At 42.2% G+C, this 24859-nt stretch overlaps 1 protein-coding gene across 1 annotated transcript in view; it reads left to right on the plus strand.

The window, feature by feature from the left end:
• Nucleotides 1-21805, plus strand: part of LOC112233387 (protein EURL homolog) — a 62021-nt gene extending 40216 nt beyond the window's left edge. Inside the window, exons 3-5 of the mRNA XM_024400976.2 lie at nt 1953-2486; nt 10970-11032; nt 18812-21805. Coding sequence (XP_024256744.1) covers nt 1953-2486; nt 10970-11032; nt 18812-18987 — 773 coding nt within the window. The 3' untranslated portion in view covers nt 18988-21805. The remainder of the gene's footprint in view (nt 1-1952; nt 2487-10969; nt 11033-18811) is intronic.
• The last annotated feature ends 3054 nt before the right edge of the window (nt 21806-24859 follow it).

Raw genomic sequence — 24859 nt, forward strand, 5'->3', positions numbered from 1 at the left:
TCTCAGACAGAGTTCAGTGTGTCAAATCGGAGGGCCTGTTGTCCGGACCTCTGGCAGTCTCTATGGGGGTGCCACAGGGTTCAATTCTTGGACCAACTCTCTTCTCTGTGTACGTCAATGATGTCGCTCTTGCTGCTGGTGAGTCTCTGATCCACCTCTACGCAGACGACACCGTTCTGTATACATCTGGCCCTTCTTTGGACTCTGTGTTAACTAACCTCCAAACGAGCTTCAATGCCATACAACTCTCCTTCCATGGCCTCCAATTGCTCTTAAATACAAGTTAAACGAAATGCATGCTCTTCAACCGATCGCTGCCTGCACCTGCCCGCCCGTCCAACATCACTACTCTGGACGGTTCTGACTTAGAATATGTGGACAACTACAAATACCTAGGTGTCTGGTTAGACTCTCCTTTCAGACTCACATCAAACATCTCCAATCCAAAGTTAAATCTAGAATTGGCTTCCTATTTTCAACAAAGCATCCTTCACTCATGCCAAACATACCCTTGTAAAACTGACCATCCTACCAGTCCTCGACTTCGGCGACGTAATTTACAGAATAGCCTCCAATACCCTACTCAATAAATTGGATGCAGTCTATCACAGTGCCATCTGTTTTGTCACCAAAGCCCCATATACTACCCACCACTGCGACCTGTATGCTCTTGTTGGCTGGCCCTCGCTTCATCGTCGTCGCCAAACCCACTGGCTCCAGGTCATCTACAAGACCCTGCTAGGTAAAGTCCCACCTTATCTCAGCTCGCTGGTCACCATAGCAGCACCCACCTGTAGCACGCGCTCCAGCAGGTATATCGCTCTGGTCACCCCCATAACCAATTCTTCCTTTGGCCACCTCTCCTTCCAGTTCTCTGATGCCAGTGACTTGAACAAACTGAAAAAAGCTCTGAAACCAGAAACACTTATCCCCCTCACTAGCTTTAAGCACCAGCTGTCAGAGCAGCTCACAGATTACTGCACCTGTACATAGACCTTCTATAATTTAGCCCAAACAACTACCTCTCCCCCAACTTATTTATTTATTTTGCTCCCCATTATTTCTATCTCTACGTTGCACATTCTTTCACTGCAAATCTACCATTCCAGTGTTTTACTTGCTATATTGTATTTACTTCGCTACCATGGATGGCCTTTTTTTGTTGCCCTTACCTCCCTTCTCTCACCATTTGCTCACATTGTGTATATAGACTTATATCTCTACTGTATTATTGACTATATGTTTGTTTTACTCCATGTGTAACTCTGTTATGTTTCGAACTGCTTTGCTTTATCTTGGCCAGGTCGCAAATGTAAATGAGAACTTTTTCTCAACTTGCCTACCTGGTTAAATAAAGGTGAAATAAAATAAATAAAACTAGATCGCAGTGTTGTGGTATCACTACAGCCTGGGGTTCGATCCCGGCTGTGTAACAACCGGCCGTGACTGGGAGTCACATAGGGTGGCACACAATTGGCCCAGTGTCGTCCGGGTTAGGAGAGGGTTTGGCCAGGGGGACTTGGCTCATCTCATTCTAGAGACTCCTTGTGGCGGGCCGGGTGCCTGCAGGCTGACTCCGGTTGTTAGCTGAACGGTGTTTCCTCCGATACATTGGTGCAGCTGGCTTCCGTGTTAAGAAGTGCGGCTTGGCAGGTCATGTTTCGGAGAGTGCAGGCCTCGACCTTCGCCTCTCCCGAGCCCGTTGGGGAGTTGCAGCAATGAGACAAGATCGTAATCACGAAATTGGGGCAATAAAGGGGGTAAAAATGTACAACAAAAAATATATCTTTAGTGGCTTGTATTTGAAAAAAGAGCAAAGCCAACAGTACCTCATTTCAGTTCTTAGTCCTCTGTTTCCTAGAAATATATCCAATGCTTTGATATACATATTTCATTGATTGCTAAACAGAACATGTAACTGTCTTCGTTAACTGATTGCTCACTCCCTCCAGGTGTGTCTCATGCCACCCTCCTGCACACAAAATCCCTACGGGGCCACCGGGAGTGTTTTGAGAAGTACCACCTCATTGCCAACCAGAAGCTGTCCTGCTCCAAGGTCTCCCACAGTCCCTACGAGGGCATGAAGCTGGCCCTTAGCCAGAAGATCAGCCGCATTGTGCAGTACGCCCAGAACAAAGACTCTGTCAGCTCAGACGGGAGTCCTGGCCGTCTGGGGGGCAAGCACCAGCTCCTCTGCTACAGCCAGAATGGAGACCGTAAACTACTGCCCCAGTCGGATGCCCAGGTGCCCCGCTACACCCCACGCTGGAACCAGGGGATTGGGGCAGGAGGGCTGCCGGACTACGCCACGAGTATGCTGGAGTGCCACTCGGCCGAGGAGCTGGGGCTACTGGAGCACGGGCGCAGCCTCGGGGCCCTGTGGGGGGTCACAGGGAGGAGGGGCCATCTTCACCGCAGCCACAGCCAGTCTTCTGGAGGAGACCACCAGACACTGCATTCAAACAACGGTCACAGCAGAGACGAGTGTGAGTTCGCTTTCAGCCTCATTTACTTTACACCACTAACAGTAATTAGCCTTCCTCCATTCCTAAAACACCACAGGTCAGATTTTCTCTACTCCTCTGTTCTCCAGAAGTGTGTTCTCGTTCACCCCCCCCATGGATTAAAAGCATTGTATTGGTGTAGCTTAAGCGTGGCTAGATGGAGCCTCGCGGAAAGAGTGCATCATTTTAGGAGAAGGGTAGATAAGTCAGACTATAGCCAGATTGTTATTTAGCTGGTTTCTGAGCCTCTATAGGCTCCTCGTGAACTAGGCTTCCCTAAATGGAAGAAGTCCTCTAAAGAGGGGTCAGAACGAGCCGTAAATATGTGACGTCTTGCAACACGTCAAACCAATCAAATGTCTTGTTTGGGTGGTGCTCCAAAGATGCTCACCAGATTAGTGCTGTAGGAGCAACAGTGTGTGAGGACTAAACATTTTCAACAAAACAAGCACTGGTGACAAAACATTTCAGAACGTTTCTGCAGCACACTGGTTTTCACAGCCTTTCACTGTTATTTCGAGATGAGTTAAAGCTGCAGCAACAGGGGAGAAATGGTCTACAATGCTGGCCATATCAATATTTTGACCTTTCTGAAGTGATATTTGGCTGTAAAGGCTAGCATGAGGGACAAGTAGCTAGCCACGATGAGGTTAGTTTTGAGAAAAGTCAGCCAACCTTGTCAACTAGCTAGCTAGCTAGCTAGCTAGCTACTATATAGCCAACAAAATGTGAATAAGCATATTATTGATCTGAACGGTTAGCTGTGTTCGCCCAGTTGCTAGCTTATCCAGGGTCAGTGATACATAGAGCAACCATGTACTGTCCATAAGGGAAATGCAATTTTGCCTCAAATGAATTAAATTAAATGAACCTCATTAAATGTTACCTATAATGCTGATCTCCAGTAGCCTAATTGTCATCTCCTTATTTTCATATACTGTAACTAAATTACAAGGATTGGATTGGCACTGAATATTATGTCAGTGCTTAAAAGGCATGTACAGCATATGGTTGGCCTCCTATACATTGTCTATTGTTATGGTATCAGTTGCAATTGAGAGCTTAGTTTAGTTTAACTTGTAAACAATGTGTGAGTTTAGCTATTCTCTGCTTCAGATGCCCATAAGGCCAGTAATGTCATCATACTGTAGGCTTATTGATGCATGCCATATGATAAGCTGCAGATTGGATTCACAGAGCTGATATACTGAGAGTGACAATCAAATAAAACAGATTGGAGATCTTACAACTAGACAAAAAGGATCGTACAACTAGACTAATTTTCGAATACAACACTTACACGTTAGAGACAGAACCCTTTCCCCTCTTTATTGCAGGATTGTGATGTGGTTAATCAACATTGATAATAGATTAACAATTAAAACAAGTTCATACACTCACTTCACTTCAAAGAATCAACACTTCATCGCTTCAAAATGTACACATGTGAACTTGTATGTAAAGATTAGACATCTTAGTCTAAATAACAATGGATAATTGAGTAGTAACATGTATTATTATTAAGTTATTATTACTAAAGCATAATTTCAGGTGAACCAAAAAACTCCATACCAGCGGTGGCCAACCTTGCTCCACTGATCCCTGATCTACTGGGTGAGCAGACTTTTATTCCAGCCCAGCAATGGCACACTTGATTATGAACTCTTTAGATTTGATAAGTTGAATCCTGGTGTGTTAATGCTGGGCTGAAACAGAACCCTGCTACACCCAGCAGACCTCCAGCAGGGTTGTCCTGCTCCAATTGAAATAAGTTTATACATTGTGTGTGATGTTTCACTATATTTTTGTATACAACATTTGCTAACATAGGCCTACACATACAGTGGGGAGAACAAGTATTTGATACACTGCCGATTTTGCAGGTTTTCCTACTTACAAAGCATGTGGAGGTCTGTAATTTTTAGCATAGGTACACTTCAACTGTGAGATGGAATCTAAAACAAAAATCCAGAAAATCACATTGTATGATTTTTAAGTAATTAGTTTGCATTTATTGCATGACATAAGTATTTAATCACCTACCAACCAGTAAGAATTCCGGCTCTCACAGACCTGTTAGTTATTCTTTAGGAATCCCTCCTGTTCTCCACTCGTTACCTGTATAAAAGACACCTGTCCACACACTCAATCAGACAGACTCAAACCTCTCCACAATGGCCAAGACCAGAAAGCTGTGTAAGGACATCGGGGATATAATTGTAGACCTGCACAAGGCTGGGATGGGCTACAGGACAATAGGCAAGCAGCTTGGTGAGAAGGCAACAACTGTTGGCGCAATTATTAGAAAATGGAATAAGTTCAAGATGACGGTCAATCACCCTCGGTCTGGGGCTCCATGCAAGATCTCACCTCGTGGGGCATCGATGATCATGAGGAAGGTGAGGGATCAGCCCAGAACTACACAGCAGGACCTGGTCAATGACCTGAAGAGAGCTGGGACCACAGTCTCAAAGAAAACCATTAGTAACACATTACGCCGTCATGGATTAAAATCATGCAGCGCACGCAAGGTCCCCCTGCTCAAGCCAACGCATGTCCAGGCCCGTCTGAAGTTTGCCAATGACCATCTGGAGGATCCAGAGGAGGAATGGGAGAAGGTCATGTGGTCTGATTAGACCAAAAAGCTATATTTTTGTCTCAACTCCACTCGCTGTGTTTGGAGGAAGAAGGATGAGTACAACCCCAAGAACACCATACCAACCGTGAAGCATGGAGGTTGAAACTTCATTCTTTGGGGATGCTTTTCTGCAAAGGGGACAAGACGACTGCACCGTATTGAGGGGAGGATGGATGGGGCCATGCATCGCGAGATCTTGGCCAACAACCTCCTTCCCTCAGTAAGAGCATTGAAGATGGGTTGTGGCTGGGTCTTCCAGCATGACAACAACCCGAAACACACAGCCAGGGCAACTAAGGAGTGGCTCCGTAAGAAGCATCTCAAGGTCCTGGAGTGGCTTAGCCAGTCTCCAGACCTGAACCCAATAGAACATCTTTGGAGGGAGCTGAAAGTCCGTATTGCCCAGCGACAGTCCCGAAACCTGAAGGATCTGGAGAAGGTCTGTATGGAGGAGTGGGCCAAAATCCCTGCTGCAGTGTGTGCAAACCTGGTCAAGAACTACAGGAAACTTATGATCTCTGTAATTGCAAACAAAGGTTTCTGTACCAAATATTAAGTTCTGCTTTTCTGATGTATCAAATACTTATGTCATGCAATAAAATGCAAATGAATTACTTAAAAATCATACAATGTGATTTTCTGGATTTTTGTTTTAGATTCTGTCTCTCACAGTTGAAGTGTACCTATGATAAAAATGACAGACCTCTACATGCTTTGTAAGTAGGAAAACGTGCAAAATCGGCAGTGTATCAAATACTTGTTCTCCCCACTGTATAACCCATGGCATATAGGATATACCCTTAGTTTCTTGTGAAATTCATTGGGACCTCTCTTCATATGCAAACAGGCTTTTACAGCTTTCCATGTCTGAGGACAGAAAACATCACAAGAAACAGTCTTCATTATTTAAATTAGACAGCACTGAATATGATGTTGCTATTACCGTGTTGCACGGTATACCGTGTTGCACGGTATACCGAAACTTCTGTACTTTTTTGATACTAGGACATGAAAAGCGGTTCGGTACTAGAATTTTTGTTGCTTCAGGTACTTCTGTCAAATATGTCTCAGAGCTCAAGCCTGTCTATCCGAGCAGTCAACCCCTTATTATAGCTCGCACCGTGCATGCTCCACTTACTCATTGCTAGCCTGCACTGGGAATCTGATCTGCATCATGTTAACTTCTGTGCAGCGTGAGGGGAGCTAAGTCTTGAATTATGTGACACGGCATGTAGAAATGTTGGAACTGTTAATTACTGTTCGCAAAACAATGTCTATATTGGCTAAAATACTTTACAATGGAAGAAGATACTGGTAGCTTCCAGCTTTGTAGGCTAACTTTCCTTGCTAACCATAATGCAAAATATGCTGATTTCAAAGTTGATTGCCCACAAACTTTTCATACACTTATTCAGTCTCTCCCAAATTTGATCTTTTACTTTTATGCAAATGTTGTTGATCAGTACAATAAAATTAAGTCCCAACTGGAAGGGAAAAAGATTGTTTCATCTGTAGCCCCATGAAATCTGCCAAAACAAGGTCAATAACACAATGCATGCACACACCTTTGAATATGCATTCATCTGTATTGTGGACAGGCCTAGGTTACATCTTGATTTACCCAGTTTATCAATAGAGATTTACCATTCAAATAAATGATTACCATTATGTAGTTAGATTTGGTAAAAACAAAGTATAATTGTATAATTGATTCATTGATTCATACATGACTGTCTTTTTAATGTAATGATATTGAACTCAAAAGATGCAAGACAGTTGAACAGAGCAGTAGCTAAGTTTATCTGTCTGGACCAATTTGCATTTTGTGCCTTTATTTGGCGTGGTATCGTTTTGGTATGGAGTATTGTGACGGTATTGAGTATTGTGATACTAAACCTGGTAGCTGTATCGAAGTCAAAATTTGGGTGTTGTGACAACTACTTCTAGAACTGTTATCTACAAATGCATTTGGAGACTGTTTTTAATGTACAATGATTACATCACGTTAGTTAGCTAGCTGATGACATTTAGTCTACAAAGGGACCCTATTGTAGTCGGCTATCTAGATAATAATGAATAGTTCAACATTTTCTAAATGTATTTACTTACTTGAATAGGTACTCCCACTGCCTTGATTTTTGGGTCCTTACTAAGTAATGGGCAATCTTCAAGATATTTTCAGTGTCAGCAACGCGCAGCCATGTGGACAGAACAAATTGAGACGAATGGAGAAGTGTTTGTCACCAGAGTGGCTTAGAACGTTTTGTGACGTTTGACTTTACCAGTGTAATCCACTTTAAATTTCAATAAATATAAATCGCAGACTATCGGCCACACTTGATGATTTTAAACTAGAATAGACAACTACCCGGACGGAAAACAGTGACGCACATAACACACAGCACCCCTTCTACGGGAGTGTGGGGGGGGGTTCTCAGAGGGAGGCGTGACAACGGTGTGATTTTGGAGATATGACCACGCAAGACTAGAGCCTCTGAAGAGTGGCATTGAGTGGGAGGAGGGATGTTGAAAAGGGAGGTAGGAAAACAGATGGGATGCAACGCACCCCTTTCTCTCCTCTCTTATCTGTTCTCTGTGATCTTTGTTATATGGAGTCTGCTATCTCTTCCATTTCCCCTACTAATTAATGGCGGGCAAACAATTTAGTGACGCAGGCCAGGGCCCAGTTTTTAGTGCATCCTCACACATTCCTCCTCAGCCACCACTCACTCCTTTCCCCACACCACCGCACACTCTCTTTGTCCAGAGAAAAGTTATTCTTAGTCCTACCTCATAAAGTGTCCTTGGGTTCTCCATGCCCTGTCACAGCACCAAGTTTGTTCGTGTCTGCTACACGCCCTCTTGGAGAGATGATGAATCTCTCTGACGCTGGCGCTTTCAGGTCGTTTATAGAATGAATTCCATTCCTTTGTAAATTATGACAGTAACTTTCAGACCCTTAGCTTTTCTCTCGCTTTCTGCGTAGTTTGTTGTTGCTATGCAACAAAGGCCCGATTCAGACTTAAGAAATGTACGCCTTTTCTATGCACTTCTCAGTAGTTGGTATTCAGACTTACCTTATGCCGGTGCGTAACGGGCTTTGCAGGCATGGTTCCCCTCTGCACGCTGAATAAATGTAATTTAACAGCTGAAAACCCTCCTACTTTTGCTGTACAAAGATTATTTAGTGGTGTTTTCATTCTATAGGGTTTTCGGTACATTTCGCTAAAGCCATCCCTTTTAAATTTGGTTTACCTTTTAATTCTAATTATCTCGACAGACTTTTCTCAATTCCTCCGAATATTACAGATCAATGAAAGAAAGCCATATAATACACACACTCGTGTCCTTTTCCGCACCAATTGGTAGATAAAATAAAAAAAATTCTTGTGTATATTATTTAGGGATGGAATGTTTTTCACAGTTTGGAGAGCCTTTACACACACTATATTGGTGAATCAAAAGTAGTAGTTTGATTCATCCTGAAAGTTGCTGTATTAAATTGTTCAATCCATGAAATATTAGGTGAGAAGTGTACAATAGGGTTTGATCAGTAGTCCTAAAAATGTACCTGAATAATCAGCACTAATCATGGAACTGTGATGACAACAGTCCAGCCATTGTTAAACTTGCTCCAGGTTTGCTGCTACATATGGTCTGCGTTCCATAATGATTAAAATAGGCTACATGTCCCCAAATTATTGCACAACTTGTAATATGTTAGTCTAATATGATCCACTATTGCTAGCGATCCTCAGGAACAACCACACGAACGTGAGAGAGGAGAGAAAGGTAAACTAACAATGGAATGATGCCAAATGTAAGGAAACTAACACTAAAGTGACAGTTTATAAATGTATACGGCAATAACTGACAGTGACTCCCAATTTAACACACTATCAATTTTTGTTAAATACAGTGAAAAGTCTGGGCATACAGTTGAAGCCGGAAGTTTACATACACTTAGGTTGGAGTCATTAAAACTCGTTTTTCAACCACTCCACAAATTTCTTGTTAACAAACTATAGTTTTGGCAAGTCGTTCAGGACATCTACTTTGTGAATGACACAAGTAATATTTCCAACAATTGTTTACAGACAGATTATTTCACTTATAATTCACTGTATCACAAATCCACTGGGTCAGAAGTTTACAAACACTAAGTTGACTGTGCCTTTTAAAAAGCATGGACAATTCCAGAATTATGTCATGGCTTTTGAAGCTTCTGATTGACACAAATGATGTCAATTAGCCTATTGGAGGTGTACCTGTGGATGTATTTTAAGGCCTACCTTCAAACTCAGTGCCTCTTTGCTTGACATCATGGAAAATCAGCCAAGACCTCAGAAAAAAAATTGTAGACCTCCACAAGTCTGGTTCATCCTTGGGAGCAATTTCCAGACTCCTGAAGGTACCACGTTCATCTGTACAAACAATAGTACGCAAGTATAAACACCATGGGACCACGTAGCCATCATACCGCTCAGGAAGGAGACTCATTCTGTCTCCTAGAGTTGAATGTACTTCGGTGCAAAAAGTGCAATTCAATCCCAGAACAACAGCAAAGGACCATGTGAAGATGCTTGAGGAAACCGGTACAAAAGTATCTATATCCACAGTAAAATTAGTCCTATATCGACATAACCTGAAAGACCGCTCAGCAAGGAAGAAGCCACTGCTCCAAAACCGCCATAAAAAAGCCAGACTGTGACATATCTGTTAGCAAAGGTGCCAGCTAGAGATGATGTGCAGAAGCTTGCAGGAATTAGCATTTTTGAATTTGAGTAAATGGAGCCAAATATATTGATAAGTCACCTTGTCCGAGAGAGATTTACATGGTTATCAAAATGTCACGCCATGTTAAGCCATCACGAAACACAGCCCTTATTTTAAGTGTATGGAAGAAATGTATGGTAGGAAAATGATTGGAACCATTTCCCTGTTTGCCCGCTAGGTTTTATGGGTATTATGACACCTCTACTGTGAGGCTCTATAGCTCGGGTCTCCAAATTCCTTCCCTTCAGGTTATAATACCAGCATTTCATAAACTTTGCTGTTAAAAAGCTGATATGTTGATATGCTTCAGTTTGCTGCCACATTATTGGTTTCACATTTGTCTCTAGCAATCAAAAGGTAAAATAGATCAACAATTGTAATTTATATTTTCAACCCGCTTATCCAAACGGCTCACACATTCACCTAGCTCTTATCAATAACTCAGTCTTATTAATTTTTGGGGCGGCAGGGTATCCTAGTGGTTAGAGCATTGGACTAGTAGCCAGAAGGTTGCAAGTTCAAATCCCCGAGCTGACGAGGTACAAATCTGTTGTTCTTCCCCTGAACAGGCAGTTAACCCACTGTTCCTAGGTCGTCATTGAAAATAAGAATTTGTTCTTAACTGACTTGCCTAGTTAAATAAAGGTAAAAAAAATAAAATAATTGTGCATGGAGAATGGTGTTATTTCTATCAGTAAAAAAATGTAAGTAGATGTGGAACCGACAGGTTGCCCCACCTTGTTCATAATTTTATTGCACGCGAAGGTGGCGGAATTATGAGGGAATTAAGTCAAGGTCAGAATACAGTTCATCTGTAAACACCTCTGTGACTTCTTAATTTCTTTGATATCCACCCCAAACTAATAGTTCAGAATACGTGTAGAGTGAAAAGTGCATAAAAGGGGAATTGCGTTCCATTTATGCATGCTTAACTCGGGTCGGAATCCCCCCCAGTGCCTTAAGTTGCTTTAGTTGGTTCATTTATTTGATCAAACATGCCATGCTGTGTTGCTCTTGTTTTGTGACCCAATCTGTGTGTTTTATCTTCCAGTGATTAAAATGAGTGTGGACGAGCTCCACCAGCTGAATGGGCAGCTGCTGCTACAGATTCAAAGTAAGAGACACTTTCATAGCCATCGATTTGAAGTGAACTGTGAACAGATGTCTAAATTATTCCTTTGCATTAATCATCTATAGAGGAGTGCTTGCATTGGTTTTAAGTCTATTGTTTTAAATGCTTGTAAATGTCCATAAATAGATGGAACTGAATGTGCCTCATTAGTGTTTTCTTGCATCTCTTCTATGCTGGTGTGTCTTTGATGTGACGTTGTGTTTTTGAGATTGTGAGGTGGTGATATGTATTGGTAGTACTGCGTTGTCATCTCTGTCTGCACCCTCTGCTTAATCTGTTTGATTTGATTTCTGGGTGTGTGGTCCCTGGCCTGCATTGATCTCGTTGCTCTTTTGCTCTGTGTGTTTTGTTTTTGTGCGAGAGTAGGGCTGTGGCTGGTGGTTGTCAAGCAAATACAGTTGAAGTTTACATGCACTTTTGGTTTGAGTCATTAACTTATTTTTCAACCACTCCACAAATTTCTTGTTAACAAACTATAGTTTTGGCAAGTCTGTTAGGACATCTACTTTGTGCACGACGCAGGTAATATTTTCAACAATTGTATACAGATTATTTCACTTATAATTCACTATCACAATTCCAGTGGGTCAGAAGTTTACATGCACTAAGTTGACAGTGCCTTTAAACAGCTTGGAAAATTCTAGAAAATGTCATGGCTTTAGAAGCTTCTGGCTAATTGACATAATTTGAGTCAATTGGAGGTGTGTACCTGTGGATGTATTTCAAGGCCTACTTTCAAACTCAGTGCCTCTGCTTGACATCATGGGAAAATCAAAAGAAATCAGCCAAGACCTCCAAAAAAATTGTAGACCTCCACAAGTCTGGTTCATCCTTGGGAGCAATTTCCAAATGCCTGAAGGTACCATGTTCATCTGTACAAACAATAGTATGCAAGTATAAACACCATGGGACCACGCAGCCATCATACCGCTCAGGAAGTTGCCGTGTTCTGTCTCCTAGAGATGAATCGTACTTTGGTGTGAAAAGAGCAAATCAATCCCAGAACAACAGCAAAGGACCTTGTGAAGATGCTGGAGGAAACCAGTACAAAAGTATCTATATCCACAGTAAAACAACTCCTATATCGACATAATCTGAAAGGCCGCGCAGCAAGGAAGAAGCCACTGCTCCAAAACCGCCATAAGAAAGCCAGATTACGGTTTGCAACTGCGCATGGGGACAAAGATCATACTTTTTGGAGAAATGTCCTCTGGTCTGATGAAACAAAAATGTAACTGTTTGGCCATAATGACCATCGTTATGTTTGGAGGAAAAAGGGGGAAGCTTGCAAGCCAAAGAATACCATCCCAACTGTGAAGCACGGCGGTGGCAGCATCATGTTGTGTGGGTGCTTTGCTGCAGGAGGTACTGGTGCACTTCACAAAATAGATGGCATCATGAGGAATGAAAATGATGTGGATATATTGAAGCAACATTACAAGACATCAGTCAGGAAGTTCAAGCTGGGTCGCAAATTGGTCTTCCAAATGGACAATGACCCCAAGCATACTTCCAAAGTTGTGACAAAATGGCTTAAGGACAACAAAGTCAAGGTATTGGAGTGGCCATCACAAAGCACTAACCTCAATCCCATAGGAAACTTGTGGGCAGAACTGAAAAAGCGTGTGCGAGCAAGGAAGCCTACACACCTGACTCAGTTACACCATTTCTGTCAGGAGGAATGGGCCAAAATTCACCAACTTATTGTGGGAAGCTTGTGGAAGGCAACCCGAAATGTTTGACCCAAGTTACACAATTAAAAGGCAATACACTCAATTAGTATTTGGTAGCATGTAAACTTCTGACCCACTGGGAATGTGATGAATGAAATAAAAGCTTAAATAAATAATTCTCTCTACTATTATTCTGACATTTCACATTCTCATTTCACATGTGGTGATCCTGACTGACCTAAGACAGGGAATTTTTGCGAGGATCAAATGTCAGGAATTGTGAAAAACTGAGTTTGGCTACGGTGTATGTAGACTACTGTAACTGCCGGTCTCACTGTAATTGACTGTAAATTAACATCAATATATTTAGCATCTCCTGGCTTCCACGCATAGCCTACAAGCCACTGATGCAGACCTTTGGAACATCTACATTTAAAAGTATAAATCATTTTAATATAACCTACAACACCATCACAATAAATCAACGATTTATTTTAGACCGGTCTAAAAAAACATGATGTGAAAAAAATGTGGTCTATTTCAGAAGAGCAGATTGAGTCCTCTGAGTTGATCTGGATATGCCATATGGCTGTGGGCTACACTAATTAATTTAGCAGACAAGATTTGCTGAGAATTCTGTAGCATTCTTTTATTTTATTCTATAGTATGAAGAATACAATTGAACATAGCTGAATAAAATAGAAAGTATATATTTTCTCCAAACGATTTGAGGGAATGTGCACATGTTGCTATTCTGTTGAGTGGTTAACAAAGAAACAGGTACTACTATATGCTTCATTTAGAGTTATTTATGTGACTTTAGTTGTGATACAAATGTTGGGCTAGATGTTTTGATTTTTAATACATTGTAAGGCTGCATGATGTGACTAATATTGATTTGAAAAAAAGTTGCATGAAAGGCATGAGCTCTGCTTTGTTTCTTGCACAGACTGCACTCCATTAGTCTCTTATTCACAATTTGACAGGAACTTGATAAATCCTTGAATTTCCCGGCGGCAACCTCCATGCCTTTTGCGGCCAGTGGCCGCTGTGCCCCTGGGCTGAATATAATAATTATAATTCCCTTCTGCCGGCTGCTAATTGCGGTGCTCCGAAGTACCTCACTCACATGGCTCTCTCATATCTAAATTCTCATTAGCCAATGTCCGTCACATGATCGCGACCTTCTCACAGGCATGTCAGCTCCAAAGTAGGCTGCAAGTGAAGACCAACACATCGGGGACGCAACTGCGCATGTGCCTATCGAATTCCGAGGCATGTATTGAAGATGTTAGAAGAACTGTACACATTTATTTTTGTCAGCCAACAAGATGAGTAGGCCTACCAAACAGCAAAAGCTCTAGCCTATGTCAATTTACTATCCCCCATAGTACAAACCTTGACCTATTCTCTTCTATGTGATAGATAAATAATTATTACAAATATAGTCTGGGACATTTGTTTTTATTTCACCTTTATTTAACCAGGTAGGCTAGTTGAGAACAAGTTCTCATTTGCAACTGCGACCTGGCCAAGATAAAGCATAGCAGTGTGAACAGACAACACAGAGTTACACATGGAGTAAACAATTAACAAGTCAATAACACAGTAGAAAAAAAAAAGGGTAGTCTATATACATTGTGTGCAAAAGGCATGAGGAGGTAGGCGAATAATTACAATTTTGCAGATTAATAACACTGGAGTGATAAATGATCAGATGGTCATGTACAGGTAGAGCTATTGGTGTGCAAAAGAGCAGAAAAGTAAATAAATAAAAACAGTATGGGGATGAGGTAGGTGAAAATGGGTGGGCTATTTACCGATAGACTATGTACAGCTGCAGCGATCGGTTAGCTGCTCAGATAGCAGATGTTTGAAGTTGGTGAGGGAGATAAAAGTCTCCAACTTCAGCGATTTTTGCAATTCGTTCCTGTCACAGGCAGCAGAGAACTGGAACGAAAGGCGGCCAAATGAGGTGTTGGCTTTAGGGATAATCAGTGAGATACACCTGCTGGAACGCGTGCTACGGATGGGTGTTGCCATCGTGACCAGTGAACGGAGATAAGGCGGAGCTTTACCTAGCATGGACTTGTAGATGACCTGGAGCCAGTGGGTCTGGCGACCAATATGTAGCGAGGGCCAGCCGACTAGAGCATACAAGTCGCAGTGGTGGGTGGTATAAGGTGCTTTAGTGACAAAACGGATGGCACTGTGATAAACTGCATCCAGTTTGCTGAGTGGAGTGTTGGAAGCAATTTTGTAGATGACATCGCCGAAGTTGAGGATCGGTAGGATAGTCAGTTCTACTAGGGTAAGTTTGGCGGCGTGAGTGAAGGAGGCTTTGTTGCGGAATAGAAAGCCGATTCTTGATTTGATTTTCGATTGGAGATGTTTGATATGAGTCTGGAAGGAGAGTTTAGTCTAGCCAGACACCTAGGTACTTATAGATGTCCACATATTCAAGGTCAGAACCATCCAGGGTGGTGATGCTGGTCAGGCGTGCGGGTGCAGGCAGCGAACGGTTGAAAAGCATGCATTTGGTTTTACTAGCGTTTTAAGAGCAGTTGGAGGCCACGGAAGGAGTGTTGTATGGCATTGAAGCTCGTTTGGAGGTTAGATAGCACAGTGTCCAAGGACTGGCCGGAAGTATATAGAATGGTGTCGTCTGCGTAGAGGTGGATCAGGGAATCGCCCGCAGCAAGGGCAACATCATTGATATATATACAGAGAAAAGAGTCGGCCCGAGGATTGAACCCTGTGGCACCCCCATAGACCCCCATAGACTGCCAGAGGACCGGACAGCATGCCCTCCGATTTGACACACTGAACTCTGTCTGCAAAGTAATTGGTGAACCAGGCAAGGCAGTCATCCGAAAAACCGAGGCTACTGAGTCTGCCGATAAGAATATGGTGATTGACAGAGTCGAAAGCCTTGGCAAGGTCGATGAAGACAGCTGCACAGTACTGTCTTTTATCGATGGCGGTTATGATATCGTTTAGTACCTTGAGCGTGGCTGAGGTGCACCCGTGACCGGCTCGGAAACCCGATTGCACAGCGGAGAAGGTACGGTGGGATTCGAGATGGTCAGTGACCTGTTTGTTGACTTGGCTTTCGAAGACCTTAGATAGGCAGGGCAGGATGGATATAGGTCTGTAACAGTTTGGGTCCAGGGTGTCTCCCCCTTTGAAGAGGGGGATGACTGCGGCAGCTTTCCAATCCTTGGGGATCTCAGACAGGCTGGTAATAGGGGTTGCGACAATGGCGGCGGATAGTTTCAGAAATAGAGGGTCCAGATTGTCAAGCCCAGCTGATTTGTACGGGTCCAGGTTTTGCAGCTCTTTCAGAACATCTGCTATTTGGGTAAAGGAGAACCTGGAGAGGCTTGGGCGAGTAGCTGTGGGGGGGGCGGAGCTGTTGGCTGAGGTTGGAGTAGCCAGGCGGAAGGCATGGCCAGCTGTTGAGAAATGCTTGTTGAAGTTTTCGATAATCATGGATTTATCGGTGGTGACCGTGTTACCTAGCCTCAGTGCAGTGGGCAGCTGGGAGGAGGTGCTCTTGTTCTCCATGGACTTCACAGTGTCCCAGAACTTTTTGGAGTTGGAGCTACAGGATGCAAACTTCTGCCTGAAGAAGCTGGCCTTAGCTTTCCTGACTGACTGCGTGTATTGGTTCCTGACTTCCCTGAACAGTTGCATATCGCGGGGACTATTCGATGCTATTGCAGTCCGCCACAGGATATTTTTGTGCTGGTCGAGGGCAGTCAGGTCTGGAGTGAACCAAGGGCTGTATCTGTTCTTAGTTTTGCATTTTTGAACGGAGCATGCTTATCTAAAATGGTGAGGAAGTTACTTTTAAAGAATGACCAGGCATCCTCAACTGACGGGATGAGGTCAATGTCCTTCCAGGATACCCGGGCCAGGTCGATTAGAAAGGCCTGCTCACAGAAGTGTTTCAGGGAGCGTTTGACAGTGATGAGGGGTGGTCGTTTGACTGCGGATACAGGCAATGAGGCAGTGATCGCTGAGATCCTGGTTGAAGACAGCAGAGGTGTATTTGGAGGGCCAGTTGGTCAGGATGACGTCTATGAGGGTGCCCTTGTTTACAGATTTAAGGTTGTACCTGGTGGGTTCCTTGATGATTTGTGTGAGATTGAGGGCATCTAGCTTAGATTGTAGGACTGCCGGGGTGTTAAGCATATCCCAGTTTAGGTCACCTAACAGAACAAACTCTGAAGCTAGATGGGGGGCGATCAATTCACAAATGGTGTCCAGGGCACAGCTGGGAGCTGAGGGGGGGTCGGTAGCAGGCGGCAACAGTGAGAGACTTATTTCTGGAGAGAGTAATTTTCAAAATTAGTAGTTCGAACTGTTTGGGTATGGACCTGGAAAGTATGACATTACTTTGCAGGCTCTCTCTGCAGTAAACTGCAACTCCTCCCCATTTGGCAGTTCTATCTTGACGGAAAATGTTATAGTTGGGTATGGAAATCTCAGAATTTTTGGTGGTCTTCCTGAGCCAGGATTCAGACACGACAAGGACATCCGGGTTAGCAGAGTGAAACAAACTTAGGGAGGAGGCTTCTGATGTTGACATGCATGAAACCAAGGCTTTTTCGATCACAGAAGTCAACAAATGAGGGTGCCTGGGGACATGCAGGGCCTGGGTTTACCTCCACATCACCCGCGGAACAGAGGAGTAGAATGAGGGTGCGGCTAAAGGCTATCAAAATTCAACCACTCGCATTAATTGTTTTTTTTTTTAAAGCAATGAGGCTGATGCAACCAATCAGAACGTTTAGCTTAAAATGTTGATAAACTATTAGGCTATTTCTTCACATTATAAGCGCAGCAATGAGCATACTGCGGGATACCACCATTCTTAAATGTGACCACAAATGCAATTATGCGTGTAATGCTTTATTACAAAGGTGCATTTTTATGGTAAATTATCTTCCCCAAACTTGAAGCTCACTCACACTATGTATGCCAGGTAGGCTCTACACCCACCTGTTGTAAAACGGATTAATGTGCTTCGTTTTAAGAAGTTATTTGGCCACATTAGTTGTGATACAAAGCTTGTCAAAACATATAGGCCTATGGGATAGGCTATATGAGGTGTGCAACTATGATTTAGAAAAAAAAGGCATGCACTGTTTCTTGCCTTACTGCACATGCTGGGCATCATTCACAAGTGAATATACATCATTAACAAGTGATAGGCTAATAGTGACACCCATCAGACTATTCTTAATTTAATCTAGTCTTGACATATATCTGTGAAATTAGTTTTGATAAAAAATTGACCATTATCATGTACCTGTCTCGGAAATCAGGGTCAGGGGGAACAAATATGTAATCTATGGACTTAAATAGTGAATGGAGTACGCTTTTCCTGTGGTTAATTTTCATGCCAGCTAGGTAGGCTATACTCCTGTTGTAAAGCCGCAGGTATGCTAGTGGTTAGTGTTGGGCCAGTAACCAAAAGGTTACTGACTAGGTAAAAATCTGTCGTTCTGCCCCTGATTGAGGCAGTTAACCCACTGTTCCCCGGTAGGTCGTCATTGTAAATAAGAATTTGTTCTTAACTGACTTGCATTGTTAAATTAAAATGTTACAAGCGAAGCAATGTGCTTAATATTAGGAATGTTGAGAAATAAATATAGGAGGCATAGCCTACAGAAAGCTGATGGATCCTCTTCATTTTTAATACAGGGCATCAACTTTTTTTTTTTTTTTTTTTTTCTCACGCAATTGCATAGCCTATAGAAATGTTGAGCAACTTAAGCTCATGGGCTTTTATGAAGTGTTTGATTTGATTTTCTGATTACATTTGCATTGATGTCAGAGTGATTAGAGGGACAATGGAGTGCTATGTACCAGGCAGTTAGCAAGTTTGGTAGGCTACTAATGACCATCAGCAGCATCAGAGCTTGGAGAAGCCTAGTTACCATGACTAAACGGTCATGTGGAATTTGACTGTTAACATGACTCGTGACCGTCGGTGTGGAGGTAATACGGTCACTGTAACATCCCTAAGAGAGAGACCCTGCACTGTACTAATCTCTGCGCTGTTTCCTCTCCCCTACAGAGGTGTTTGAGGAGCTGACAGTGGCTGTGCAGGAAAAAGACTCACTGGCGTCGGAACTGCATGTTCGCCACATCGCCATCGAGCAGCTCTTCAAGAACTGTGCCAAGCTGCCCTGGCTGCAGATCAGCCGGGCCGGGTCCGTGGTCAAGGCCAGCAGCAACGCCTCTGTGGAGTGAGGGGAGTCTGGGGGTACCTACCTGGCTTGGCTGCCTCTCTCAGGGAGATGGCTGTTTCACTCCCAGGGCTAAAAGACAGACAGACAGACAGGATAGCCACTGTGGCCCGTGCCCTTTATATTGTAAGACTTGTTGCGTGGTGGGGTTTCTCTCAGAAGAGTGAGGGATGGACATGGCCTCCTCTCATCTGGTGCTCCATGGCTTTCTGACCGCAGTACTTTGAAGAAGGGGCTCAGAGAAAGGCAATAAAATTAAAGGATCTTGAGATCCACTGACTTCCACATGGGAACTGTGGGTTGTTGAGCCCCGCTGTCGGTTGACCTGTTGCCTATGCAGACAAAGTATTTTAGAAAGAATACCTATTCAGATTTGATACAGAATGACATGAGCGAATACTAGTAATTGCCAAAATAAAGGAAACACTTGAGTAAATTAAGTATATTGAAAGCAGGCAGGGCTCTACATTTAGATTGGTTAGCATCATGGTTGCACTATTACTACAGTGAAAACGGCTTGCTTCTAGATCAACCAGGTCAAAAGATCTGACCAATTTTACCGGCACAACATTGTTTATCTTCCTATAGCCGAGCGGATCGCCGGGACCGGATTTTAGATTCATAAACCATGTCGTGGGCCGTTCTAAAACTACTCACGACAACCATTTGTTTACACTTTGTTCAGTCATGTTACCTTATTCGCTAGCTAACAACCTGGTAACAGAAAGAAAGGAAAAGGGGTAGCTTCTTCAGGAGATCAGTGATCATAGCAGTGAATGAATGACAGATCTCTTGCATGTCAACATCACAAACCTGATGTTTTTAAGGAGATCGTGTACAATTTTCTATGTAATGCATCTCAATAGGAAAATGCTGCTTTTACACAAAATGTAGACAATATTCCACAAATTACTTTATTTCAATGACAGGTATTCGTATCACCATTTTAGCTTTTATAATAAACAAATACAGTGTTTACAGTGTTCCATATTAGTTTCTAGGGCACCACGTGCTTCAGAAGTAGCTAGAATTCGTAGGCTGCATTTACACAGGCAGCCCAATTCTGATTTTAAAAAATTCACTAATTGGTCTTTGGTCTTTCCAATCAGATCAGCTCTGAAAAAGATCTGATTTGAAAAGATCCTATGTGATTGATCAAAAGAACAATAGGTGGAAAAAATATCAGAATTTATCTGCCTGTGAAAATGTAGCAATATAGGCCCAATCTCAATCAACTTTTCTGGTGTTCCTAAATTTAATTTGGTGCTCCAAACTTTAAGTTACCAATGAAACATTTGAATTTAGAGCACTGAAAGCAGGTGCTTCCACATGCGTGGTTCCTGAGTTAATTTAGCTATCCCATCCATGTATAAACAATCCCAGTTGACCATTACTTTGGCTAACATGGCTAGAAAAGGGGTGTCAAAGGTGCGTAGGGGGTTTAGTGTGGGTGGGTGTGTCTGTCAGTTACCAGAAGGATATACTACAAAGCGTGATCAAGGAGTTAGCCAGCTAACTTGCCTAAATGTTCTGAAATAACTTTATTTTTTAGAAAGATAAGCTTGATATGGGCATGGTCTAATTGACTCAACAACCAAAAACACATATCTAAGTTGAGCTGTCTTAATGAACCAGAAAACCAATCGTTATTTCTGGTTGTTTATCAAAGTTAGCTGGTTATCTCATTGATCCTGCTTTGTAGTATACCCCTCTAATCTCAACCCAATTGAAAACTTATGGGAGATTCTGGAGCGGCGCCTGAGACTGCCTTTTTCACCACCATCAATAAAACACCAAATTATGGCATTTCTTGAGGAAGAATGGTGTTGCATCCCTCCAATAGAGTTTCAGACACTTGTGGAATCTATGCCCAGGGGCATTGAAGCTGTTCTGGCAGCTCGTTGTGGCCCAATGCCCTATTAAGGCATTTTGTTGGCATTTCTTTTATTTTGGCAGTTACCTGTATCTAGCTGCAGTTTTCTTTTTACAATGACAGTTTTCATTTATTGAATTTCCTCACACTCTTTTACATTTTGTTTTATTTTAGTTATTTTAATCACACCCATTTCCTCGCTCCTTGGAAAATATTTGGTTGACTGATTCTGTTGTTGCTGTGGTAACTGTTACTAAATTAGAGGTTATTGTGTATTCAGTGCAGTGAAACACTCTTGCGGTTTGAATAAAGTCTGTTACATGTAAGAGGTGGGATTTTAAGTCCAGAGGTTACAGTTTGTCGCTTTCTCCAGTTTTTGATTTGATTTTGATGTCTTGTTTGTATTTTTATTTGTTTTGAGTTTTGTTAGTGGCATGCTGCAAATGCTGTTTTCTGCTATTCTTAACTTTTAAGTCCTCTTGATTTCAACTGGTAAGGTATTTTATGGTAGCCTGTGGTAAGGCTGTTGAGCTCAAGTCATGTATTTGAACAGGGGAGGGACATGAAATGTGTGCTGATGATAAAAAAGGCCTAACTCAGTAAGCATTATATTGTCCATTTGCCAAACCAAAGCCTTTTATTTGCTTCAAGGCAGCAAATATCAGTATTTATTATTTCACTTTTAAACTACAAGTATAGGCCTCGCTAGACCAACTAGAATTGATATGAAATGCAATACAATACACTGATACCAAATTCACTTGAAATGTGGCTCAATGATAAACTTGTGACTATAAAATTGGTTTAGCTGTAATGTCCTGCGTTATGAACTGCTCAACACAATTCAGCAGGTAGCCTAGCGGTTAAGAGCTTTTGGGCCAATAACCAAAAGGTCACTGGTTCGAATCCCCGGGCCGACTAAGTGAAAAATCTGTCAATGTGCCCTTGAGCAAGGCACTTCAAATCTAATTTTATTCGTCACATGCACCGAATACAACAGGTGTAGACCTTTACAGTGAAATGCTTACTTACAAGCCCCTAACCAACAACGCAGTTCAAAAAATACAAATAAGAAATAAAAGTAACAAGCAGTAAAATAACAATAGCGTAACTTCTAAACAGGGGGTACAGGTACAGAGTCAATGTGCGGGGAACAGGTTGCTTTTGTAAATCGCTCTGGATAAAGAGCGACTGCTAAATGACGTATTCTCCCCTGGTTTCACTGTCAAGTTGATGGTAGGTTGTGCGACTGAGTTTATTCAAGCAATTATTTGTATATATTTTTTTATTATTTTGTGGTTGTGTGTTTCAAGTGTGCTTTGGTTTTTACTTGTTTTATTTTAGCTAATAATTTTCTGGTGGCAGGTCTATGCTGTGTGGAGTTCAAATGATGTATAAACTGCCGAATCCGGTTTTCTCTTAATACGATGTGTCCATTTAGTTTTAAAGGCACTGATCTGAATGGTGAAAAGAAAGCAATATGATGGAAAGGCCAAATAATGATTAATTTTACCAATCCAGCCTGGTCAGATCAGTGATTTTGAAGAAAAGGAGACGAACAAATTAACTAGCCTTCATTAATATTTGGGACACAGATGTAGTAAGAAAATGGATTTTAGTATGTCTCTGGTCAATACTTAGACCTGCATGTGAAATTTAGGCATACTCTGGTGGTTTGAAACAGCTGTAGAGGTTCTGATCACTGAAGTGGACCCTCTATCATTGGCCCAACAAGAATGTGTATATTTTGGGTAGAAAGAAACAACTAATATATTCAGGTTGATGAATTTGAATCTTCAAATGTCAGTCTCTCTTTATAAGAGATCAGGTTTGACCCCTTTGGGGTTTACAAGAAAGGTTTTAGCTTTGCTTTCAACTTATCCTGCTTTTGTTTGGATTAATAAATGTGTATTCTTCTGAGCGTGAGTTTAGTGTCACCCTAATTCGTACAGCTGGTATGTTGTACGAATTTTATCATACACATTCTCATTTTCCCCTAACTCTTGGTTTTTGAGATTTGACGTATGTTTGCACTTACAGTACCTTCGGAAATTATTCAGACCCCTTGACATTTTTCCACATTTTGTTAGGTTATAGCATTATTCTAAAATGGATTAAATATTTTTTTCCCCCTCAATCTACACACTACCCAATAATGACAAAGGACAAATAGGACTTTAGAAATTTTTGCTAATATATTACAAATAAATAACTGATATGACATTTACTTACAGTTGAAGTTGGAGGTTTACATACACCTCAGCCAAACACATTTGAACTCAGTTTTTCACAATTCCTTACATTTAATCCTAGCAACAATTCCCTGTCTTAGGTCAGTGAGAATCACCACTTTATTTTAAGAATGTGAAATGTCAGAATAATAGTAGAGGATTTATTTCAGCTTTAATTTCTTTCATCACATTCCCAGTGGGTCAGAAGTGTACATACTCACTTAGTGTATGGTAGCATTGCCTTAAATTGTTTAACTTGGGTCACCCGTTTTGAGTAGCCTTCCACAAGCTTCCCACAAAGTTGGGTGAATTTTGGCCCATTCCTCCTGACAGAGATGGTGTAACTGAGTCAGGTTTGTAGGCCTCTCTGTTCGCACACGCTTTTTCAGTTCTGCCCACACATTTTCTATAGGATTGAGGTCAGGGCTTTGTGATGGCCACTCCAAAACCTTGACTTTGTTGTCCTTAAGCCATTTTGCCACAACTTTGGAAGTATGCTTGGAGTCTTTGTCCATTTGGAAGACCCATTTGCGACCAAGCTTTAACTTCCGACCTCATGATGCCATCTATTTGGTGAAGTGCACCAGTCCCTCCTGCAGCAAAGCACCCACACAACATGATGCTGCCACCCCCGTGTTTCACGGTTGGGATGGTGGTGTTCAGCTTGAAGCATCCCCCTTTTTCCTCAAAACATAATGATAGTCATTATGGCCAAACGGTTCTATTTTTGTTTCATCAGACCAGAGGACATTTCCCCCAAAAGTATGATCTTTGTCCCCGTGTGCAGTTTCAAACTGTAGTCTGGCTTTTTTATGGCGGTTGTGGAGCAGTGGCTTCTTCCTTGCTGAGCGGCCTTTCAGGTTATGTCGATTATAGGACGCGTTTTACTGTGGATATAGATACTTGTTTCCTCCAGCATCTTCACAAGGTCCTTTGCTGTTGTTCTGGGATTGATTTGCTCTTTTCGCACCAAAGTACATTCATCTCTAGGAGACAGAACGCGGCTCCTTCCTGAGCGGTATGACTGCTGCGTGGTCCCATGGTGTTTTTACTTGCATGCTATTGTTTGTAGAGATGAATGTGGTACCTTCAGGCATTTGGAAATTGCTCCCAAGGATGAACCAGACTTTGTCAAGCAAAGAGGCACTGAGTTTGAAGGTAGGTTTTGAAATACATCCATAGGTACACCTCCAATTGACTCAAATTATGTCAATTAGCCTATCAGAAGCTTCTAAAGCCATGACATTTTCTGGAATTGTCCAAGCTGTTCAAAGGCACAGTCAACTTAGTGAATGTAAACTTCTGACCCACTGGAATTGTGATACAGTGAAATAATCTAAACAATTGTTGGAAAAATTACTTGTTTCATGCACAAAGTAGTCCTAACTCACTTGCCAAAACAGTACTTTGATGAAGCATCTTTGGCAGCAATTAAAGCCTTGAGTCTTCTTGGGTATGACGCTACAAGCTTGGCAAACCTGTATTTGGAGAGTTTCTCCCATTTTATTCTCTGCAGATCCTCTCAAGCTCTGTCAGGTTGGATGGGGAGCTTTGCTGCACAGCTATTTTCATGTCCCTTTAGAGATCTTCGATAAGTGGCCCAGCCACAACCTGGTCTTGAAACCTAAGGACATTCAGAGACTTGTCCTGAAGCCACGCCTGCATTGTCTTGGCTGTGTGCTTAGGCTCGTTGTCCTGTTGGACGGTGAACCTTCACCCCAGTCTGAAATCCTGTGTGCTCTGGAGCAGGTTTTCATCAAGGATCTCTTTGT

This window comes from Oncorhynchus tshawytscha, linkage group LG30, assembly GCF_018296145.1.
Source record: "Oncorhynchus tshawytscha isolate Ot180627B linkage group LG30, Otsh_v2.0, whole genome shotgun sequence".
NCBI classification, from domain to species: Eukaryota; Metazoa; Chordata; class Actinopteri; order Salmoniformes; family Salmonidae; genus Oncorhynchus; species Oncorhynchus tshawytscha.